Source organism: Rhinoderma darwinii, unplaced genomic scaffold (assembly GCF_050947455.1).
Source record: "Rhinoderma darwinii isolate aRhiDar2 unplaced genomic scaffold, aRhiDar2.hap1 Scaffold_850, whole genome shotgun sequence".
Lineage (NCBI taxonomy): Eukaryota > Metazoa > Chordata > Amphibia > Anura > Rhinodermatidae > Rhinoderma > Rhinoderma darwinii.
The window spans coordinates 27592-49121 of record NW_027464419.1 but is presented as its reverse complement, the minus strand read 5'-3'; the positions used below and the strand labels follow the sequence as shown (position 1 = coordinate 49121).

Below are 21530 nucleotides of genomic sequence, written 5' to 3'. Positions count from 1 at the left end.
TGTGTTACATGGAGGAGCCGCCACCGGCCATTACAAGCGTTAACCCCGAGTACACGCGACTTACCAGCAGGGGCTGCGCCAGAGCCGTACTAGACGTCCACATTATGGCACGACACCAGCAGCTGCAACAACATAGGCGGTCACCAGAGAGCGCTCTACACCCTCCCCCATGTCATGAGCAATATCACAGCACAGCATTGTGGGTAACGGGGATTATAGGGAGCGGCGCGGTGTGTAATCTGCGGGGACATTGGACTTCTCTTCTCTCTACGGAGCGCAGTCCCCCAGCCAGGTAATAACCCCCAAAAAACAAACCATTCCATGCCCGAGACCCAGCCCCCGGCACGAGTGCGGATCCTACTCCGGTGCCTCCCCCGACAGCTGTTGATGAGGTGCGGCTGGGGGGGGGGGGCTGCTTGTAAAATATTGGTGTGAGGATCGTAGACCATCGTGGCCCCGGCATGACCCGCGTCCTGGACACCCGGAGGAGCCGCTGTGGTGAGAGTATCCGGTACTTACCGCGTGCACCGCCTCCTGATTGGCCCGCTGCCTGCGCAGGTCATTCTTAATGAAGGCTGCGGAGACGAAAAACCAGAGATGAAGAAAACGTAACCCCGGCCAGTCCCAACAACCTCGTCACAGGGCTGACCGCTGCCGAAACCTCCCCCGACCGCGGGCACAGGAGGGTATGCAACATGACGGCTGGGTGACCGCTGATCATACACAAGGGCGGCAGGAAGTTCCCAGCACCGCTGATCAGGAGAACAAGGGCGGCAGGAAGTTCCCAGCGCCGCTGATCAGGAGAACAAGGGCGGCAGGAAGTTCCCAGCGCCGCTGATCATACACAAGGGCGGCAGGAAGTTCCCAGCGCCGCTGATCATACACAAGGGCGGCAGGAAGTTCCCAGCGCCGCTGATCAGGAGAACAAGGGCGGCAGGAAGTTCCCAGCGCCGCTGATCAGGAGAACAAGGGCGGCAGGAAGTTCCCAGCGCCGCTGATCAGGAGAACAAGGGCGGCAGGAAGTTCCCAGCGCCGCTGATCATACACAAGGGCGGCAGGAAGTTCCCAGCGCCGCTGATCATACACAAGGGCGGCAGGAAGTTCCCAGCGCCGCTGATCATACACAAGGGCGGCAGGAAGTTCCCAGCGCCGCTGATCATACACAAGGGGCGGCAGGAAGTTCCCAGCGCCGCTGATCATACACAAGGGCGGCAGGAAGTTCCCAGCGCCGCTGATCAGGAGAACAAGGGCGGCAGGAAGTTCCCAGCGCCGCTGATCAGGAGAACAAGGGCGGCAGGAAGTTCCCAGCGCCGCTGATCATACACAAGGGCGGCAGGAAGTTCCCAGCGCCGCTGATCATACACAAGGGGCGGCAGGAAGTTCCCAGCGCCGCTGATCATACACAAGGGCGGCAGGAAGTTCCCAGCGCCGCTGATCAGGAGAACAAGGGCGGCAGGAAGTTCCCAGCGCCGCTGATCAGGAGAACAAGGGCGGCAGGAAGTTCCCAGCGCCGCTGATCAGGAGAACAAGGGCGGCAGGAAGTTCCTAGCGCCGCTGATCATACACAAGGGCGGCAGGAAGTTCCCAGCGCCGCTGATCATACACAAGGGGCGGCAGGAAGTTCCCAGCGCCGCTGATCATACACAAGGGCGGCAGGAAGTTCCCAGCGCCGCTGATCAGGAGAACAAGGGCGGCAGGAAGTTCCCAGCGCCGCTGATCAGGAGAACAAGGGCGGCAGGAAGTTCCCAGCGCCGCTGATCATACACAAGGGGCGGCAGGAAGTTCCCAGCGCCGCTGATCAGGAGAACAAGGGCGGCAGGAAGTTCCCAGCGCCGCTGCTCCTTCACTCTCAGGATGGGTGGGGACGTGGCACTCAGTAATGATGGTCACACATGGCGTACATTACGACGTCAGTCAGTGGCGGTCTGACAATCCGCTGCGACCTCCATATCTGATGAAGCGTCAAATGTCGCACCAAAATACACAACTAAAGACTTGCAGGTTTTTATGCGATGTGTGAACAGGACCGGATCAGCGGATCAGGGCGCGCGCAAATCCAGAACGTACCGGTGAGGACGGCGCCGACCAGCAGGAAGCAGCACAGGAGGATGTTACCGGGCCGCACCCCAAACCGCTCCAGGATCTGACCCTGCGCCGTGGTGAAGATGAGTCCAAACACCTGACGAGAGAGAAACAGCCACAAAGGGTTAACCAGCCGGAGGCGGAGCCAAGAACATGGAGAGCACGGGCAGATAACACCGAGCAATAGAAGAATAGAGATCTCTACAGATGATTGACAGCCCCTCCCCCCCGCGTCACACCAGGAAACGGCAGTAATCAGCGCCACGTGGAGCGGACGGGGGCAAAACTCCACATAGAACGTGACCGGAGGATCAATAATCTGCAGAACATCGCTCCTCTACCTCCTGACAGATACATAGTGATATATCCTGCAGATTATTACACCACTGACCTCTCTACAGATCTGCAGAACATTGCTCCTCTACCTCCTGACAGATACATAGTGATATATCCTGCAGATTATTACACCACTGACCTCTCTACAGATCTGCAGAACATTGCTCCTCTACCTCCTGACAGATACATAGTGATATATCCTGCAGATTATTACACCACTGACCTCTCTACAGATCTGCAGAACATTGCTCCTCTACCTCCTGACAGATACATAGTGATATATCCTGCAGATTATTACACCACTGACCTCTCTACAGATCTGCAGAACATTGCTCCTCCACCTCCTGACAGATACATAGTGATATATCCTGCAGATTATTACACCACTGACCTCTCTACAGATCTGCAGAACATCGCTCCTCCACCTCCTGACAGATACATAGTGATATATCCTGCAGATTATTACACCACTGACCTCTCTACAGATCTGCAGAACATTGCTCCTCTACCTCCTGACAGATACATAGTGATATATCCTGCAGATTATTACACCACTGACCTCTCTACAGATCTGCAGAACATTGCTCCTCTACCTCCTGACAGATACATAGTGATATATCCTGCAGATTATTACACCACTGACCTCTCTACAGATCTGCAGAACATTGCTCCTCTACCTCCTGACAGATACATAGTGATATATCCTGCAGATTATTACACCACTGACCCCTCTACAGATCTGCAGAACATTGCTCCTCTACCTCCTGACAGATACATAGTGATATATCCTGCAGATTATTACACCACTGACCTCTCTACAGATCTGCAGAACATCGCTCCTCTACCTCCTGACAGATACATAGTGATATATCCTGCAGATTATTACACCACTGACCTCTCTACAGATCTGCAGAACATCGCTCCTCTACCTCCTGACAGATACATAGTGATATATCCTGCAGATTATTACACCACTGACCCCTCTACAGATCTGCAGAACATCGCTCCTCTACCTCCTGACAGATACATAGTGATATATCCTGCAGATTATTACACCACTGACCCCTCTACAGATCTGCAGAACATTGCTCCTCTACCTCCTGACAGATACATAGTGATATATCCTGCAGATTATTACACCACTGACCTCTCTACAGATCTGCAGAGCATTGCACCTCCACCTCCTGACAGATACACAGTGATATATCCTGCAGATTATTACACCACTGACCCCTCTACAGATCTGCAGAACATTGCTCCTCCACCTCCTGACCGATACACAGTGATATATCCTGCAGATTATTACACCACTGACCTCTCTACAGATCTGCAGAACATCGCTCCTCCACCTCCTGACAGATACCTAGTGATATATCCTGCAGACTATTACACCACTGACCTCTCTACAGATCTGCAGAACATCGCTCCTCCACCTCCTGACAGATACATAGTGATATATCCTGCAGATTATTACACCTCTGACCTCTACAGATCTGCAGAACATTGCTCCTCTACCTCCTGACAGATACTTAGTGATATATCCTGCAGATTATTACACCACTGACCTCTCTACAGATCTGCAGAACATTGCTCCTCTACCTCCTGACAGATACATAGTGATATATCCTGCAGATTATTACACCACTGACCTCTCTACAGATCTGCAGAACATTGCACCTCCACCTCCTGACATACATAGTGATATATCCTGCAGATTATTACACCACTGTCCTCTCTAGAGATCTGCAGAACATTGCTCCTCTACCTCCTGACAGATACATAGTGATATATTCTGCAGATTGTTACACCACTGACCTCTCTACAGATCTGCAGAACATTGCTCCTCTACCTCCTGACAGATACATAGCGATATATCCTGCAGATTATTACACCACTGACCTCTCTACAGATCTGCAGAACATTGCTCCTCTACCTCCTGACAGATACATAGCGATATATCCTGCAGATTATTACACCACTGACCTCTCTACAGATCTGCAGAACATTGCTCCTCTACCTCCTGACAGATACATAGTGATATATCCTGCAGATTATTACACCACTGACCTCTCTACAGATCTGCAGAACATCGCTCCTCTACCTCCTGACAGATACATAGTGATATATTCTGCAGATTGTTACACCACTGACCTCTCTACAGATCTGCAGAACATTGCTCCTCCACCTCCTGACAGATACATAGTGATATATCCTGTAGATTATTACACCACTGACCTCCTCTACAGATCTGCAGAACATTGCTCCTCTACCTCCTGACAGATACATAGTGATATATCCTGCAGATTATTACACCACTGACCTCTTTACAGATCTGCAGAACATTGCTCCTCTACCTCCTGACATACATAGTGATATATCCTGCAGATTATTACACCTCTGACCTCTCTACAGATCTGCAGAACATTGCTCCTCCACCTCCTGACAGATACATAGTGATATATCCTGCAGATTATTACACCACTGACCTCTCTACAGATCTGCAGAACATTGCTCCTCTACCCCCTGACAGATACATAGTGATATATCCTGCAGATTATTACACCTCTGACCTCTCTACAGATCTGCAGAACATTGCTCCTCTACCTCCTGACAGATACATAGTGATATATCCTGCAGATTATTACACCACTGACCCCTCTACAGATCTGCAGAACATTGCTCCTCTACCTCCTGACAGATACATAGTGATATATCCTGCAGATTATTACACCACTGACCTCTCTACAGATCTGCAGAACATTGCTCCTCCACCTCCTGACAGATACATAGTGATATATCCTGCAGATTATTACACCACTGACCTCTCTACAGATCTGCAGAACATTGCTCCTCTACCTCCTGACAGATACATAGTGATATATCCTGCAGATTATTACACCACTGACCTCTCTACAGATCTGCAGAACATCGCTCCTCTACCTCATGACAGATACATAGTGATATATCCTGCAGATTATTACACCACTGACCTCTCTACAGATCTGCAGAACATCGCTCCTCTACCTCCTGACAGACACATAGTGATATATCCTGCAGATTATTACACCACTGACCTCTCTACAGATCTGCAGAACATTGCTCCTCTACCTCCTGACAGACACATAGTGATATATCCTGCAGATTATTACACCACTGACCCCTCTACAGATCTGCAGAACATCGCTCCTCTACCTCCTGACAGATACATAGTGATATATCCTGCAGATTATTACACCACTGACCTCTCTACAGATCTGCAGAACATTGCTCCTCCACCTCCTGACAGATACATAGTGATATATCCTGCAGATTATTACACCACTGACCTCTCTACAGATCTGCAGAACATTGCTCCTCTACCTCCTGACAGACACATAGTGATATATCCTGCAGATTATTACACCACTGACCTCTCTACAGATCTGCAGAACATTGCTCCTCTACCTCCTGACAGACACATAGTGATATATCCTGCAGATTATTACACCACTGACCCCTCTACAGATCTGCAGAACATCGCTCCTCTACCTCCTGACAGATACATAGTGATATATCCTGCAGATTATTACACCACTGACCTCTCTACAGATCTGCAGAACATTGCTCCTCTACCTCCTGACAGATACATAGTGATATATCCTGCAGATTATTACACCACTGACCTCTCTACAGATCTGCAGAACATCGCTCCTCCACCTCCTGACAGATACATAGTGATATATCCTGCAGATTATTACACCACTGACCCCTCTACAGATCTGCAGAACATCGCTCCTCTACCTCCTGACAGATACATAGTGATATATCCTGCAGATTATTACACCTCTGACCTCTCTACAGATCTGCAGAACATCGCTCCTCTACCTCCTGACAGATACATAGTGATATATCCTGCAGACTATTACACCACTGACCTCTCTAGAGATCTGCAGAACATTGCTCCTCTACCTCCTGACAGATACATAGTGATATATCCTGCAGATTATTACACCACTGACCTCTCTACAGATCTGCAGAACATTGCTCCTCCACCTCCTGACAGATACATAGTGATATATCCTGCAGATTATTACACCACTGTCCTCTCTACAGATCTGCAGAACATTGCTCCTCTACCTCCTGACAGACACATAGTGATATATCCTGCAGATTATTACACCACTGACCCCTCTACAGATCTGCAGAACATTGCTCCTCCACCTCCTGACAGATACATAGTGATATATCCTGCAGATTATTACACCACTGACCCCTCTACAGATCTGCAGAACATTGCACCTCTACCTCCTGACAGATACATAGTGATATATCCTGCAGATTATTACACCACTGACCTCCAGAGATCTGCAGAACATTGCTCCTCTACCTCCTGACAGATACACAGTGATATATCCTGCAGATTATTACTCCACTGACCTCTCTACAGATCTGCAGAACATTGCTCCTCTACCTCCTGACAGATACATAGTGATATATCCTGCAGATTATTACACCACTGACCTCTCTAGAGATCTGCAGAACATTGCTCCTCTACCTCCTGACAGATACATAGTGATATATCCTGCAGATTATTACACCACTGACCCCTCTACAGATCTGCAGAACATCGCTCCTCTACCTCCTGACAGATACATAGTGATATATCCTGCAGACTATTACACCACTGACCTCTCTAGAGATCTGCAGAACATTGCTCCTCTACCTCCTGACAGATACATAGTGATATATCCTGCAGATTATTACACCACTGACCCCTCTACAGATCTGCAGAACATCGCTCCTCTACCTCCTGACAGATACATAGTGATATATCCTGCAGATTATTACACCACTGACCTCTCTACAGATCTGCAGAACATTGCTCCTCTACCCCCTGACAGATACATAGTGATATATCCTGCAGATTATTACACCACTGACCTCTCTACAGATCTGCAGAACATTGCTCCTCCACCTCCTGACAGATACATAGTGATATATCCTGCAGATTATTACACCACTGTCCTCTCTACAGATCTGCAGAACATCGCTCCTCTACCTCCTGACAGACACATAGTGATATATCCTGCAGATTATTACACCACTGACCCCTCTACAGATCTGCAGAACATTGCTCCTCTACCTCCTGACAGATACATAGTGATATATCCTGCAGATTATTACACCACTGACCTCTCTACAGATCTGCAGAACATCGCTCCTCTACCTCCTGACAGATACATAGTGATATATCCTGCAGATTATTACACCACTGACCTCTCTACAGATCTGCAGAACATCGCTCCTCTACCTCCTGACAGATACATAGTGATATATACTGCAGATTATTACTCCACTGACCTCTCTACAGATCTGCAGAACATTGCTCCTCTACCTCCTGACAGATACATAGTGATATATCCTGCAGACTATTACACCACTGACCTCTCTACAGATCTGCAGAACATTGCTCCTTCACCTCCTGACAGATACATAGTGATATATCCTGCAGATTATTACACCACTGACCTCCAGAGATCTGCAGAACATTGCTCCTCTACCTCCTGACAGATACATAGTGATATATCCTGCAGATTATTACACCTCTGACCTCTCTACAGATGTGCAGAACATTGCTCCTCTACCTCCTGACAGATACATAGTGATATATCCTGCAGACTATTACACCACTGACCTCTCTACAGATCTGCAGAACATTGCTCCTTCACCTCCTGACAGATACATAGTGATATATCCTGCAGATTATTACACCACTGACCTCCAGAGATCTGCAGAACATTGCTCCTCTACCTCCTGACAGATACATAGTGATATATCCTGCAGATTATTACACCTCTGACCTCTCTACAGATGTGCAGAACATTGCTCCTCTACCTCCTGACAGATACATTGTGATATATCCTGCAGATTATTACACCACTGACCTCTCGAGGTCTGCAGAACATTGCTCCTCTACCTCCTGACAGATACATAGTGATATATCCTGCAGATTATTACACCACTGACCTCTCTACAGATCTGCAGAACATCGCTCCTCTACCTCCTGACAGATACATAGTGATATATCCTGCAGATTATTACACCACTGACCTCTACAGATCTGCAGAACATCGCTCCTCTACCTCCTGACAGATACATAGTGATATATCCTGCAGATTATTACACCACTGACCTCTCTACAGATCTGCAGAACATTGCTCCTCTACCTCCTGACAGATACATAGTGATATATCCTGCAGATTATTACACCACTGACCTCTCTACAGATCTGCAGAACATTGCTCCTCTACCTCCTGACAGATACATAGTGATATATCCTGCAGATTATTACACCACTGACCTCTCTACAGATCTGCAGAACATCGCTCCTCTACCTCCTGACAGATACATAGTGATATATACTGCAGATTATTACTCCACTGACCTCTCTACAGATCTGCAGAACATTGCTCCTCTACCTCCTGACAGATACATAGTGATATATCCTGCAGACTATTACACCACTGACCTCTCTACAGATCTGCAGAACATTGCTCCTTCACCTCCTGACAGATACATGGTGATATATCCTGCAGATTATTACACCACTGACCTCTCTACAGATCTGCAGAACATCGCTCCTCTACCTCCTGACAGACACATAGTGATATATCCTGCAGATTATTACACCACTGACCTCTCTACAGATCTGCAGAACATTGCTCCTCCACCTCCTGACAGATACATAGTGATATATCCTGCAGATTATTACACCACTGACCTCTCTACAGATCTGCAGAACATTGCTCCTCTACCTCCTGACAGATACATAGTGATATATCCTGCAGATTATTACACCACTGACCTCTCTACAGATCTGCAGAACATTGCTCCTCTACCTCCTGACAGATACATAGTGATATATCCTGCAGATTATTACACCACTGACCTCTCTACAGATCTGCAGAGCATTGCACCTCCACCTCCTGACAGATACACAGTGATATATCCTGCAGATTATTACACCACTGACCTCTCTACAGATCTGCAGAACATCGCTCCTCTACCTCCTGACAGATACATAGTGATATATCCTGCAGATTATTACACCACTGACCTCTCTACAGATCTGCAGAACATCGCTCCTCTACCTCCTGACAGATACATAGTGATATATCCTGCAGATTATTACACCACTGACCCCTCTACAGATCTGCAGAACATTGCTCCTCCACCTCCTGACCGATACACAGTGATATATCCTGCAGATTATTACACCACTGACCTCTCTACAGATCTGCAGAACATCGCTCCTCCACCTCCTGACAGATACCTAGTGATATATCCTGCAGACTATTACACCACTGACCTCTCTACAGATCTGCAGAACATCGCTCCTCCACCTCCTGACAGATACATAGTGATATATCCTGCAGATTATTACACCTCTGACCTCTACAGATCTGCAGAACATTGCTCCTCTACCTCCTGACAGATACTTAGTGATATATCCTGCAGATTATTACACCACTGACCTCTCTACAGATCTGCAGAACATTGCTCCTCTACCTCCTGACAGATACATAGTGATATATCCTGCAGATTATTACACCACTGACCTCTCTACAGATCTGCAGAACATTGCACCTCCACCTCCTGACAGATACATAGTGATATATCCTGCAGATTATTACACCACTGTCCTCTCTAGAGATCTGCAGAACATTGCTCCTCTACCTCCTGACAGATACATAGTGATATATTCTGCAGATTGTTACACCACTGACCTCTCTACAGATCAGCAGAACATCGCTCCTCCACCTCCTGACAGATACATAGTGATATATCCTGCAGATTATTACACCACTGACCTCTCTACAGATCTGCAGAACATTGCTCCTCTACCTCCTGACAGATACATAGTGATATATCCTGCAGATTATTACACCACTGACCTCTCTACAGATCTGCAGAACATTGCTCCTCTACCTCCTGACAGATACATAGTGATATATCCTGCAGATTATTACACCACTGACCTCTCTACAGATCTGCAGAACATTGCTCCTCTACCTCCTGACAGATACATAGCGATATATCCTGCAGATTATTACACCACTGACCTCTCTACAGATCTGCAGAACATTGCTCCTCTACCTCCTGACAGATACATAGTGATATATCCTGCAGATTATTACACCACTGACCTCTCTACAGATCTGCAGAACATCGCTCCTCTACCTCCTGACAGATACATAGTGATATATTCTGCAGATTGTTACACCACTGACCTCTCTACAGATCTGCAGAACATTGCTCCTCTACCTCCTGACATACATAGTGATATATCCTGTAGATTATTACACCACTGACCTCCTCTACAGATCTGCAGAACATTGCTCCTCTACCTCCTGACAGATACATAGTGATATATCCTGCAGATTATTACACCACTGACCTCTTTACAGATCTGCAGAACATTGCTCCTCTACCTCCTGACATACATAGTGATATATCCTGCAGATTATTACACCTCTGACCTCTCTACAGATCTGCAGAACATTGCTCCTCCACCTCCTGACAGATACATAGTGATATATCCTGCAGATTATTACACCACTGACCTCTCTACAGATCTGCAGAACATTGCTCCTCTACCCCCTGACAGATACATAGTGATATATCCTGCAGATTATTACACCTCTGACCTCTCTACAGATCTGCAGAACATTGCTCCTCTACCTCCTGACAGATACATAGTGATATATCCTGCAGATTATTACACCACTGACCCCTCTACAGATCTGCAGAACATTGCTCCTCTACCTCCTGACAGATACATAGTGATATATCCTGCAGATTATTACACCACTGACCTCTCTACAGATCTGCAGAACATTGCTCCTCCACCTCCTGACAGATACATAGTGATATATCCTGCAGATTATTACACCACTGACCTCTCTACAGATCTGCAGAACATTGCTCCTCTACCTCCTGACAGATACATAGTGATATATCCTGCAGATTATTACACCACTGACCTCTCTACAGATCTGCAGAACATCGCTCCTCTACCTCATGACAGATACATAGTGATATATCCTGCAGATTATTACACCACTGACCTCTCTACAGATCTGCAGAACATCGCTCCTCTACCTCCTGACAGACACATAGTGATATATCCTGCAGATTATTACACCACTGACCTCTCTACAGATCTGCAGAACATTGCTCCTCTACCTCCTGACAGACACATAGTGATATATCCTGCAGATTATTACACCACTGACCCCTCTACAGATCTGCAGAACATCGCTCCTCTACCTCCTGACAGATACATAGTGATATATCCTGCAGATTATTACACCACTGACCTCTACAGATCTGCAGAACATTGCTCCTCTACCTCCTGACAGATACATAGTGATATATCCTGCAGATTATTACACCACTGACCTCTCTACAGATCTGCAGAACATCGCTCCTCCACCTCCTGACAGATACATAGTGATATATCCTGCAGATTATTACACCACTGACCTCTACAGATCTGCAGAACATTGCTCCTCTACCTCCTGACAGATACATAGTGATATATCCTGCAGATTATTACACCACTGACCCCTCTACAGATCTGCAGAACATCGCTCCTCTACCTCCTGACAGATACATAGTGATATATCCTGCAGATTATTACACCTCTGACCTCTCTACAGATCTGCAGAACATCGCTCCTCTACCTCCTGACAGATACATAGTGATATATCCTGCAGACTATTACACCACTGACCTCTCTAGAGATCTGCAGAACATTGCTCCTCTACCTCCTGACAGATACATAGTGATATATCCTGCAGATTATTACACCACTGACCTCTCTACAGATCTGCAGAACATTGCTCCTCCACCTCCTGACAGATACATAGTGATATATCCTGCAGATTATTACACCACTGTCCTCTCTACAGATCTGCAGAACATTGCTCCTCTACCTCCTGACAGACACATAGTGATATATCCTGCAGATTATTACACCACTGACCCCTCTACAGATCTGCAGAACATTGCTCCTCCACCTCCTGACAGATACATAGTGATATATCCTGCAGATTATTACACCACTGACCCCTCTACAGATCTGCAGAACATTGCACCTCTACCTCCTGACAGATACATAGTGATATATCCTGCAGATTATTACACCACTGACCTCCAGAGATCTGCAGAACATTGCTCCTCTACCTCCTGACAGATACACAGTGATATATCCTGCAGATTATTACTCCACTGACCTCTCTACAGATCTGCAGAACATTGCTCCTCTACCTCCTGACAGATACATAGTGATATATCCTGCAGATTATTACACCACTGACCTCTCTAGAGATCTGCAGAACATTGCTCCTCTACCTCCTGACAGATACATAGTGATATATCCTGCAGATTATTACACCACTGACCCCTCTACAGATCTGCAGAACATCGCTCCTCTACCTCCTGACAGATACATAGTGATATATCCTGCAGACTATTACACCACTGACCTCTCTAGAGATCTGCAGAACATTGCTCCTCTACCTCCTGACAGATACATAGTGATATATCCTGCAGATTATTACACCACTGACCCCTCTACAGATCTGCAGAACATCGCTCCTCTACCTCCTGACAGATACATAGTGATATATCCTGCAGATTATTACACCACTGACCTCTCTACAGATCTGCAGAACATTGCTCCTCTACCTCCTGACAGATACATAGTGATATATACTGCAGATTATTACACCACTGACCCCTCTACAGATCTGCAGAACATTGCTCCTCTACCTCCTGACAGATACATAGTGATATATCCTGCAGATTATTACACCACTGACCTCTCTACAGATCTGCAGAACATTGCTCCTCCACCTCCTGACAGATACATAGTGATATATCCTGCAGATTATTACACCACTGTCCTCTCTACAGATCTGCAGAACATCGCTCCTCTACCTCCTGACACACATAGTGATATATCTGCAGATTATTACACCACTGACCTCTCTACAGATCTGCAGAACATTGCTCCTCTACCTCCTGACAGATACATAGTGATATATCCTGCAGATTATTACACCACTGACCCCTCTACAGATCTGCAGAACATTGCTCCTCTACCTCCTGACAGATACATAGTGATATATCCTGCAGATTATTACACCACTGACCTCTCTACAGATCTGCAGAACATTGCTCCTCCACCTCCTGACAGATACATAGTGATATATCTGCAGAGTATTACACCACTGACCTCTCTACAGATCTGCAGAACATTGCTCCTCTACCTCCTGACAGATACATAGTGATATATCCTGCAGATTATTACACCACTGACCCCTCTACAGATCTGCAGAACATTGCTCCTCTACCTCCTGACAGATACATAGTGATATATCCTGCAGATTATTACACCACTGACCTCTCTACAGATCTGCAGAACATCGCTCCTCTACCTCCTGACAGATACATAGTGATATATCCTGCAGATTATTACACCACTGACCTCTCTACAGATCTGCAGAACATCGCTCCTCTACCTCCTGACAGATACATAGTGATATATACTGCAGATTATTACTCCACTGACCTCTCTACAGATCTGCAGAACATTGCTCCTCTACCTCCTGACAGATACATAGTGATATATCCTGCAGACTATTACACCACTGACCTCTCTACAGATCTGCAGAACATTGCTCCTTCACCTCCTGACAGATACATAGTGATATATCCTGCAGATTATTACACCACTGACCTCCAGAGATCTGCAGAACATTGCTCCTCTACCTCCTGACAGATACATAGTGATATATCCTGCAGATTATTACACCTCTGACCTCTCTACAGATGTGCAGAACATTGCTCCTCTACCTCCTGACAGATACATAGTGATATATCCTGCAGACTATTACACCACTGACCTCTCTACAGATCTGCAGAACATTGCTCCTTCACCTCCTGACAGATACATAGTGATATATCCTGCAGATTATTACACCACTGACCTCCAGAGATCTGCAGAACATTGCTCCTCTACCTCCTGACAGATACATAGTGATATATCCTGCAGATTATTACACCTCTGACCTCTCTACAGATGTGCAGAACATTGCTCCTCTACCTCCTGACAGATACATTGTGATATATCCTGCAGATTATTACACCACTGACCTCTCGAGGTCTGCAGAACATTGCTCCTCTACCTCCTGACAGATACATAGTGATATATCCTGCAGATTATTACACCACTGACCTCTCTACAGATCTGCAGAACATCGCTCCTCTACCTCCTGACAGATACATAGTGATATATCCTGCAGATTATTACACCACTGACCTCTACAGATCTGCAGAACATCGCTCCTCTACCTCCTGACAGATACATAGTGATATATCCTGCAGATTATTACACCACTGACCTCTCTACAGATCTGCAGAACATTGCTCCTCTACCTCCTGACAGATACATAGTGATATATCCTGCAGATTATTACACCACTGACCTCTCTACAGATCTGCAGAACATTGCTCCTCTACCTCCTGACAGATACATAGTGATATATCCTGCAGATTATTACACCACTGACCTCTCTACAGATCTGCAGAACATCGCTCCTCTACCTCCTGACAGATACATAGTGATATATACTGCAGATTATTACTCCACTGACCTCTCTACAGATCTGCAGAACATTGCTCCTCTACCTCCTGACAGATACATAGTGATATATCCTGCAGACTATTACACCACTGACCTCTCTACAGATCTGCAGAACATTGCTCCTTCACCTCCTGACAGATACATGGTGATATATCCTGCAGATTATTACACCACTGACCTCTCTACAGATCTGCAGAACATCGCTCCTCTACCTCCTGACAGACACATAGTGATATATCCTGCAGATTATTACACCACTGACCTCTCTACAGATCTGCAGAACATTGCTCCTCCACCTCCTGACAGATACATAGTGATATATCCTGCAGATTATTACACCACTGACCTCTCTACAGATCTGCAGAACATTGCTCCTCTACCTCCTGACAGATACATAGTGATATATCCTGCAGATTATTACACCACTGACCTCTCTACAGATCTGCAGAACATTGCTCCTCTACCTCCTGACAGATACATAGTGATATATCCTGCAGATTATTACACCACTGACCTCTACAGATCTGCAGAACATCGCTCCTCCACCTCCTGACATACATAGTGATATATCCTGCAGATTATTACACCACTGACCTCTCTAGGGATCTGCAGAGCATTGCTCCTCTACCTCCTGACAGATACATAGTGATATATCCTGCAGATTATTACACCACTGACCTCTCTACAGATCTGCAGAACATCGCTCCTCTACCTCCTGACAGATACATAGTGATATATCCTGCAGATTATTACACCACTGACCTCTCTGCAGAACATCGCTCCTCTACCTCCTGACAGATACATAGTGATATATCCTGCAGATTATTACACCACTGACCTCTCTACAGATCTGCAGAACATCGCTCCTCTACCTCCTGACAGATACATAGTGATATATCCTGCAGATTATTACACCACTGACCTCTCTACAGATCTGCAGAACATTGCACCTCCACCTCCTGACAGATACATAGTGATATATCCTGCAGATTATTACACCACTGACCTCTCTACAGATCTGCAGAACATCGCTCCTCCACCGCCTGACATACATAGTGATATATCCTGCAGATTATTACACCACTGACCTCTCTACAGATCTGCAGAACATCGCTCCTCTACCTCCTGACAGATACATAGTGATATATATTGCAGATTATTACACCACTGACCTCTCTACAGATCTGCAGAACATTGCTCCTCTACCTCCTGACAGATACATAGTGATATATCCTGCAGATTATTACACCACTGACCTCTCTACAGATCTGCAGAACATTGCTCCTCTACCCCCTGACAGATACATAGTGATATATCCTGCAGATTATTACACCACTGACCTCTCTACAGATCTGCAGAACATTGCACCTCCACCTCCTGACAGATACATAGTGATATATCCTGCAGATTATTACACCACTGACCTCTCTACAGATCTGCAGAACATTGCTCCTCTACCCCCTGACAGATACATAGTGATATATCCTGCAGATTATTACACTACTGACCCCTCTACAGATCTGCAGAACATCGCTCCTCTACCTCCTGACAGATACATAGTGATATATCCTGCAGATTATTACACCCCTAACCTCTCTACAGATCTGCAGAACATCGCTCCTCTACCTCCTGACAGATACATAGTGATATATCCTGCAGATTATTACACCACTGACCTCTCTACAGATCTGCAGAACATTGCTCCTCTACCTCCTGACAGATACATAGTGATATATCCTGCAGATTATTACACCACTGACCTCTCTACAGATCTGCAGAACATTGCTCCTCTACCTCCTGACAGATACATAGTGATATATCCTGCAGATTATTACACCACTGACCTCTCTAGGGATCTGCAGAGCATTGCTCCTCTACCTCCTGACAGATACATAGTGATATATCCTGCAGATTATTACACCACTGACCTCTCTACAGATCTGCAGAACATTGCTCCTCTACCTCCTGACAGATACATAGTGATGTATCCTGCAGATTATTACACCACTGACCTCTCTGCAGAACATCGCTCCTCTACCTCCTGACAGATACATAGTGATATATCCTGCAGATTATTACACCACTGACCTCTCTGCAGAACATCGCTCCTCTACCTCCTGACAGATACATAGTGATATATCCTGCAGATTATTACACCACTGACCTCTCTAGGGATCTGCAGAGCATTGCTCCTCTACCTCCTGACAGATACATAGTGATATATCCTGCAGATTATTACACCACTGACCTCTCTACAGATCTGCAGAACATTGCTCCTCTACCTCCTGACAGATACATAGTGATATATCCTGCAGATTATTACACCACTGACCTCTCTGCAGAACATCGCTCCTCTACCTCCTGACAGATACATAGTGATATATCTGCAGATTATTACACCACTGACCTCTCTACAGATCTGCAGAACATCGCTCCTCCACCTCCTGACAGATACATAGTGATATATCCTGCAGATTATTACACCACTGACCTCTCTACAGATCTGCAGAACATCGCTCCTCCACCTCCTGACAGATACATAGTGATATATCCTGCAGATTATTACACCACTGACCTCTCTGCAGAACATCGCTCCTCTACCTCCTGACAATGTCATGTTCTGCAGATTATTACACCTCTAGTGCTGGGGGAGCGCACTCTGCACTGGATAAAGTTCATTGTTGGCCGGACTCTGGGGAATGTCAGATATGTCTAATCTTTTAACTCTTCCTCTGCCAGAATCACACAATCATTCTTTCATTTTGTATTTTCTGCACAGTTCATGAGAGAAGCGGCGCCCAGAACAGCCAATCAAAACAAACTCCTGTCTGCCCCATCACCATGAATGATGTGCGATCACGGGGCTGCGGTCACTTCACTGTCCCTTTTATATATTTCACCTCCCAATTACCACACAGAGGAAGGTAAAAAAATACCTTTATAGCTCCTCCCATAACAGGGTGACGCGACTACACCCGATCTAATCTACAAACTGGATGACCTCGCCCTTAACAGATTGACCCCGCCCTACATATGACCCCGCCCTACATATGACCACGCCCTACATATGACCACGCCCTGCATGACCACGCCCTGCATATGACCCTGTCCTAATCAACAGATTGTCAAAGGAGTGAAATCACCCGCCGCGCGCCACCTTTATGAAAAAGATGAATATATTCAGGGAGGAGGGGGATGGGAGGAGAGCGCTGCGGGGGTTAATCAGACTCCACTTTCTTTGTTCTGTGAACGCGGCTGATTTTCTGTCCGGTTTCCAGTCTCTTCGTCGTTGTCCACGTGCGCGGTCTGCTGAGCGGAGGGAGAGGTGGAGCCGACGCAGCGCCTCGTTGTGTTCATGGGGCGTCTTATAAATGGGGGAGGGGGAAAGGATCGGTGAATCATTTTATTTCGGACCCTGTAGACTTCTTCATGACGTTGGTGTCCGGGTGGGCGACATCGCGGATCAGCCGGCGGTTTCATCGTGTCCGATCTGTGGAGCAGCCGGAAGTTTATTGTTACATGAGGAAGAAGCTGCTAGAAACCAGGAGGAGGTTCTGTATCCGGCCCCCTCCCCCGCTGAGGAGATTACGGGGGGGGGGGGGGGGAGTTATTGTAATATTCTCTGCTGTTATCTGCAGTATTTCGGACGTTTCACGTCTCGCGCTCTTCATTTGCTGCATTTCAATTCATGGCTTTAGTTTTCGCCCCGTCCCCGGGGGTTCAGCGAGTTCCTTCAGATAATCCATTGTTCTCAGCTTGTAAATGTTTTTCCGTTCTATAAATCTTTCCACCGGACTGACGGACAGAGGGACTGACGGAGGGACAGAGGGAGGGACAGAGGGATTATTCTTCTCACACAAGGATTAACCGTTGCTCTAAATACCAAAATCCATTCATTTCAGGTCATCGCAGATCGGCCGCTCGTCGCACGAAACCCGTTTACCCCGAGATCGAAAAAGAGAACGGCGGTCCTAGAGCTCCGTCCGTCCATCCAGTCACCGAGAATATGGAGCAAGAAAGTGTCCACGAGCAACGCAGCGAATAAAGGCCAGAAAACAATCTGACAACGGAGGAAACATTGGGAGGGGCCAAGAAACTATAAACTGAAGAAGCCGAACCTCAACTACTCAATACAATACATTCCCGCCCTCGTGGGGCGATCCGACATTATTTCATCAAAGATGGAGGAAGAGCCATCAATAAAAGACAAAAGCACCGGCCGCGAATGACCCCGTCCCAAATCACAAGGACGACGCGACCTCAGGACGACCCCGGACAGAAAACATCTGAGTAAAGCAGAAATCTGAGGACGAGGCCACAACTTCCCCAAAATGAGGAATATGAAGCCTCGGACGACCTTCCGGCTCCACCTGCTGAACTTCATTTTGAAGAAAAATAATTGTGTGTTCTATGAATGTTTTATTTTAGGTACCGCTATGGGGGCGGCATGTGCGCCAATAGTGGGGGCAGATATTGTTCTTACAGATAAATAAGCCGCATCACACGTCTGTCTATGAGATGTTACATGGGGCGTTGTATTCATCTGGAAAGGCACGGCAGACCTTGTGGAGGAATGTATCGTTACACTAAATAACACCCCCTGTACAGCCAGAAATCCATCCCTTCTCTGCACGTGGAAAGAATTACAAGAGAGGAAGGTGAACGGATAACGGATTTATCCGGATAGAAGAAGCTCGGAGGGACAGTAGAGGGAATATGAGGGACTTCTGCGCCTGTGACGCCTTCAAAATAAGATCCTGAGATCTAAGCGGTCATCAGGGAGACGGAACCGTAAAAGAGCGTGAACCGAGACGAAGCAGCGCCAACCGCCACGCCCCATGGAAGACTAATGGGTGATAATGCGGGACCCCAGATACCGTGGCTAGAGAAAAGGAAGAACGTTCTGACATGAAGGAGCACCGCGCCGCTTCACGTGTAAGGCTGGATTCACACGAGCATGTTCAGTCTGTAAAGGACGGAACGTATTTCGGCCGCAAGTCCCGGACCGAACACACTGCAGGGAGCCGGGCTCCTAGTATCATAGTTATGTACGACGCTAGGAGTCCCTGCCTCTCCGTGGAACTTCTGTCCCGTACTGAATACATGATTACATTCCCGAACTGTTGTCCTGCAGCGAGGCAGGGACTCCTACGTCGTACATAACTATGATGCTCCCTGCACTGAGTTCGGTCCGGGACTTGCGGCCGAAATACGTTCCGTCCATTACAGACTGAACATGCTCGTGTGAACCCGGCCTGAGAAGAAGCGCACAAGATCCGCAACTTTATCCACACAAATCCGGCTCCATTTCCCAGATAGAAAGCACCCGGCGTAGCCCACGTGGCGTTATTTACGGTCTCCCGGAGGATTCCTCCATCTTCTCACAATAACAAAGCACTAAAGAAAACCAAAAATGGCAACTGCCGCCAAATAAGACGAAATATTAACTGAGAACAAATGCAGAGCGCAAGACATGAAACGTCCGAAATACTGCAGATAACAGCGGAGACAATTACAATAACTCCCCCCCCCCCCTGTAATCTCCTCAGCGGGGGAGGGGGCCGGATACAGAACCTCCTCCTGGTTTCTAGCAGCTTCTTCCTCCTGTAACGATAAACTTCCGGCTGCTCCACAGATCGGACACGATGAAACTGCCGGCTGATCCGCGATGTCGCCCACCCGGACCCCAACGTCATGAAGAAGTCTACAGGGTCCGAAATAAAATGATTCACCGATCCTTTCCCCCTCCCCCATTTATAAGAAGCCCCATGAACACAACTCACCGCCCAGGAAGAAGCCGGGACACCAACGAAACGCACGTCCTCATGATTCCTTCTGACTGACACCAGATAGCAATACCATCACTCATCCAGCACTGCCCAATGATAGGGAGGAAAGAAGAACAACTCTCATCATCCACCCCGGGACCGCTCTGATCAGACTGATACTTGTAGTCCAGCTGTCATATTCTGCTCCTTAGAGGCACGAGAAGCGGCAATAGGGGGAGGGGAGTGCGCGGCCGCTGCGTCTGCTCCACCTCGCCCTCCGCTCAGACAGACCGCGCACATGGACAACCACAAGGGGGACGAAGAGACTGGAAACCGGACAGAAAATTCAGCGCAGCGCTTTCCTCTCATCCCAACCCCCTTTTCAAAACTCGCAACATGAGAACCCCCGTTTCTGACCGCAGCCGATACAATACACGACTAGAACAGAAAGCCGTCAGTTCCACGTACCTGTGCCGACACGTTGAGGAGTCCGGACGATGTTCCCTCCGATTCTGGATGTGTTAATTCTGCAGCAAACTCAAAGCCCAGAGGAAGATACCCAGTCATAAAGAACCTGGGGGGAGGGGACACGTCATCTCTGCGCTCCCCGACACCCCAAAATTATACCAAACCTCAACTAGAACCTGCTATGT

At 47.1% G+C, this 21530-nt stretch overlaps 1 protein-coding gene across 2 annotated transcripts in view; it reads right to left on the bottom strand.

Moving 5' to 3' along the window:
- Nucleotides 1–21530, bottom strand: part of LOC142731684 (choline/ethanolamine transporter flvcr2a-like) — a 29468-nt gene that overhangs the window by 287 nt on the left and 7651 nt on the right. The window contains exons 7-10 of one of the 2 annotated variants that reach the window (XM_075849459.1): nt 21346–21451; nt 2068–2179; nt 520–575; nt 65–122 (exon numbers count right to left, since the gene is read on the bottom strand). In XM_075849459.1, coding sequence (XP_075705574.1) covers nt 90–122; nt 520–575; nt 2068–2179; nt 21346–21451 — 307 coding nt within the window. In that variant the 3' untranslated portion in view covers nt 65–89. The remainder of the gene's footprint in view (nt 1–64; nt 123–519; nt 576–2067; nt 2180–21345; nt 21452–21530) is intronic. The other variant, XM_075849458.1, reaches the window with a different exon arrangement.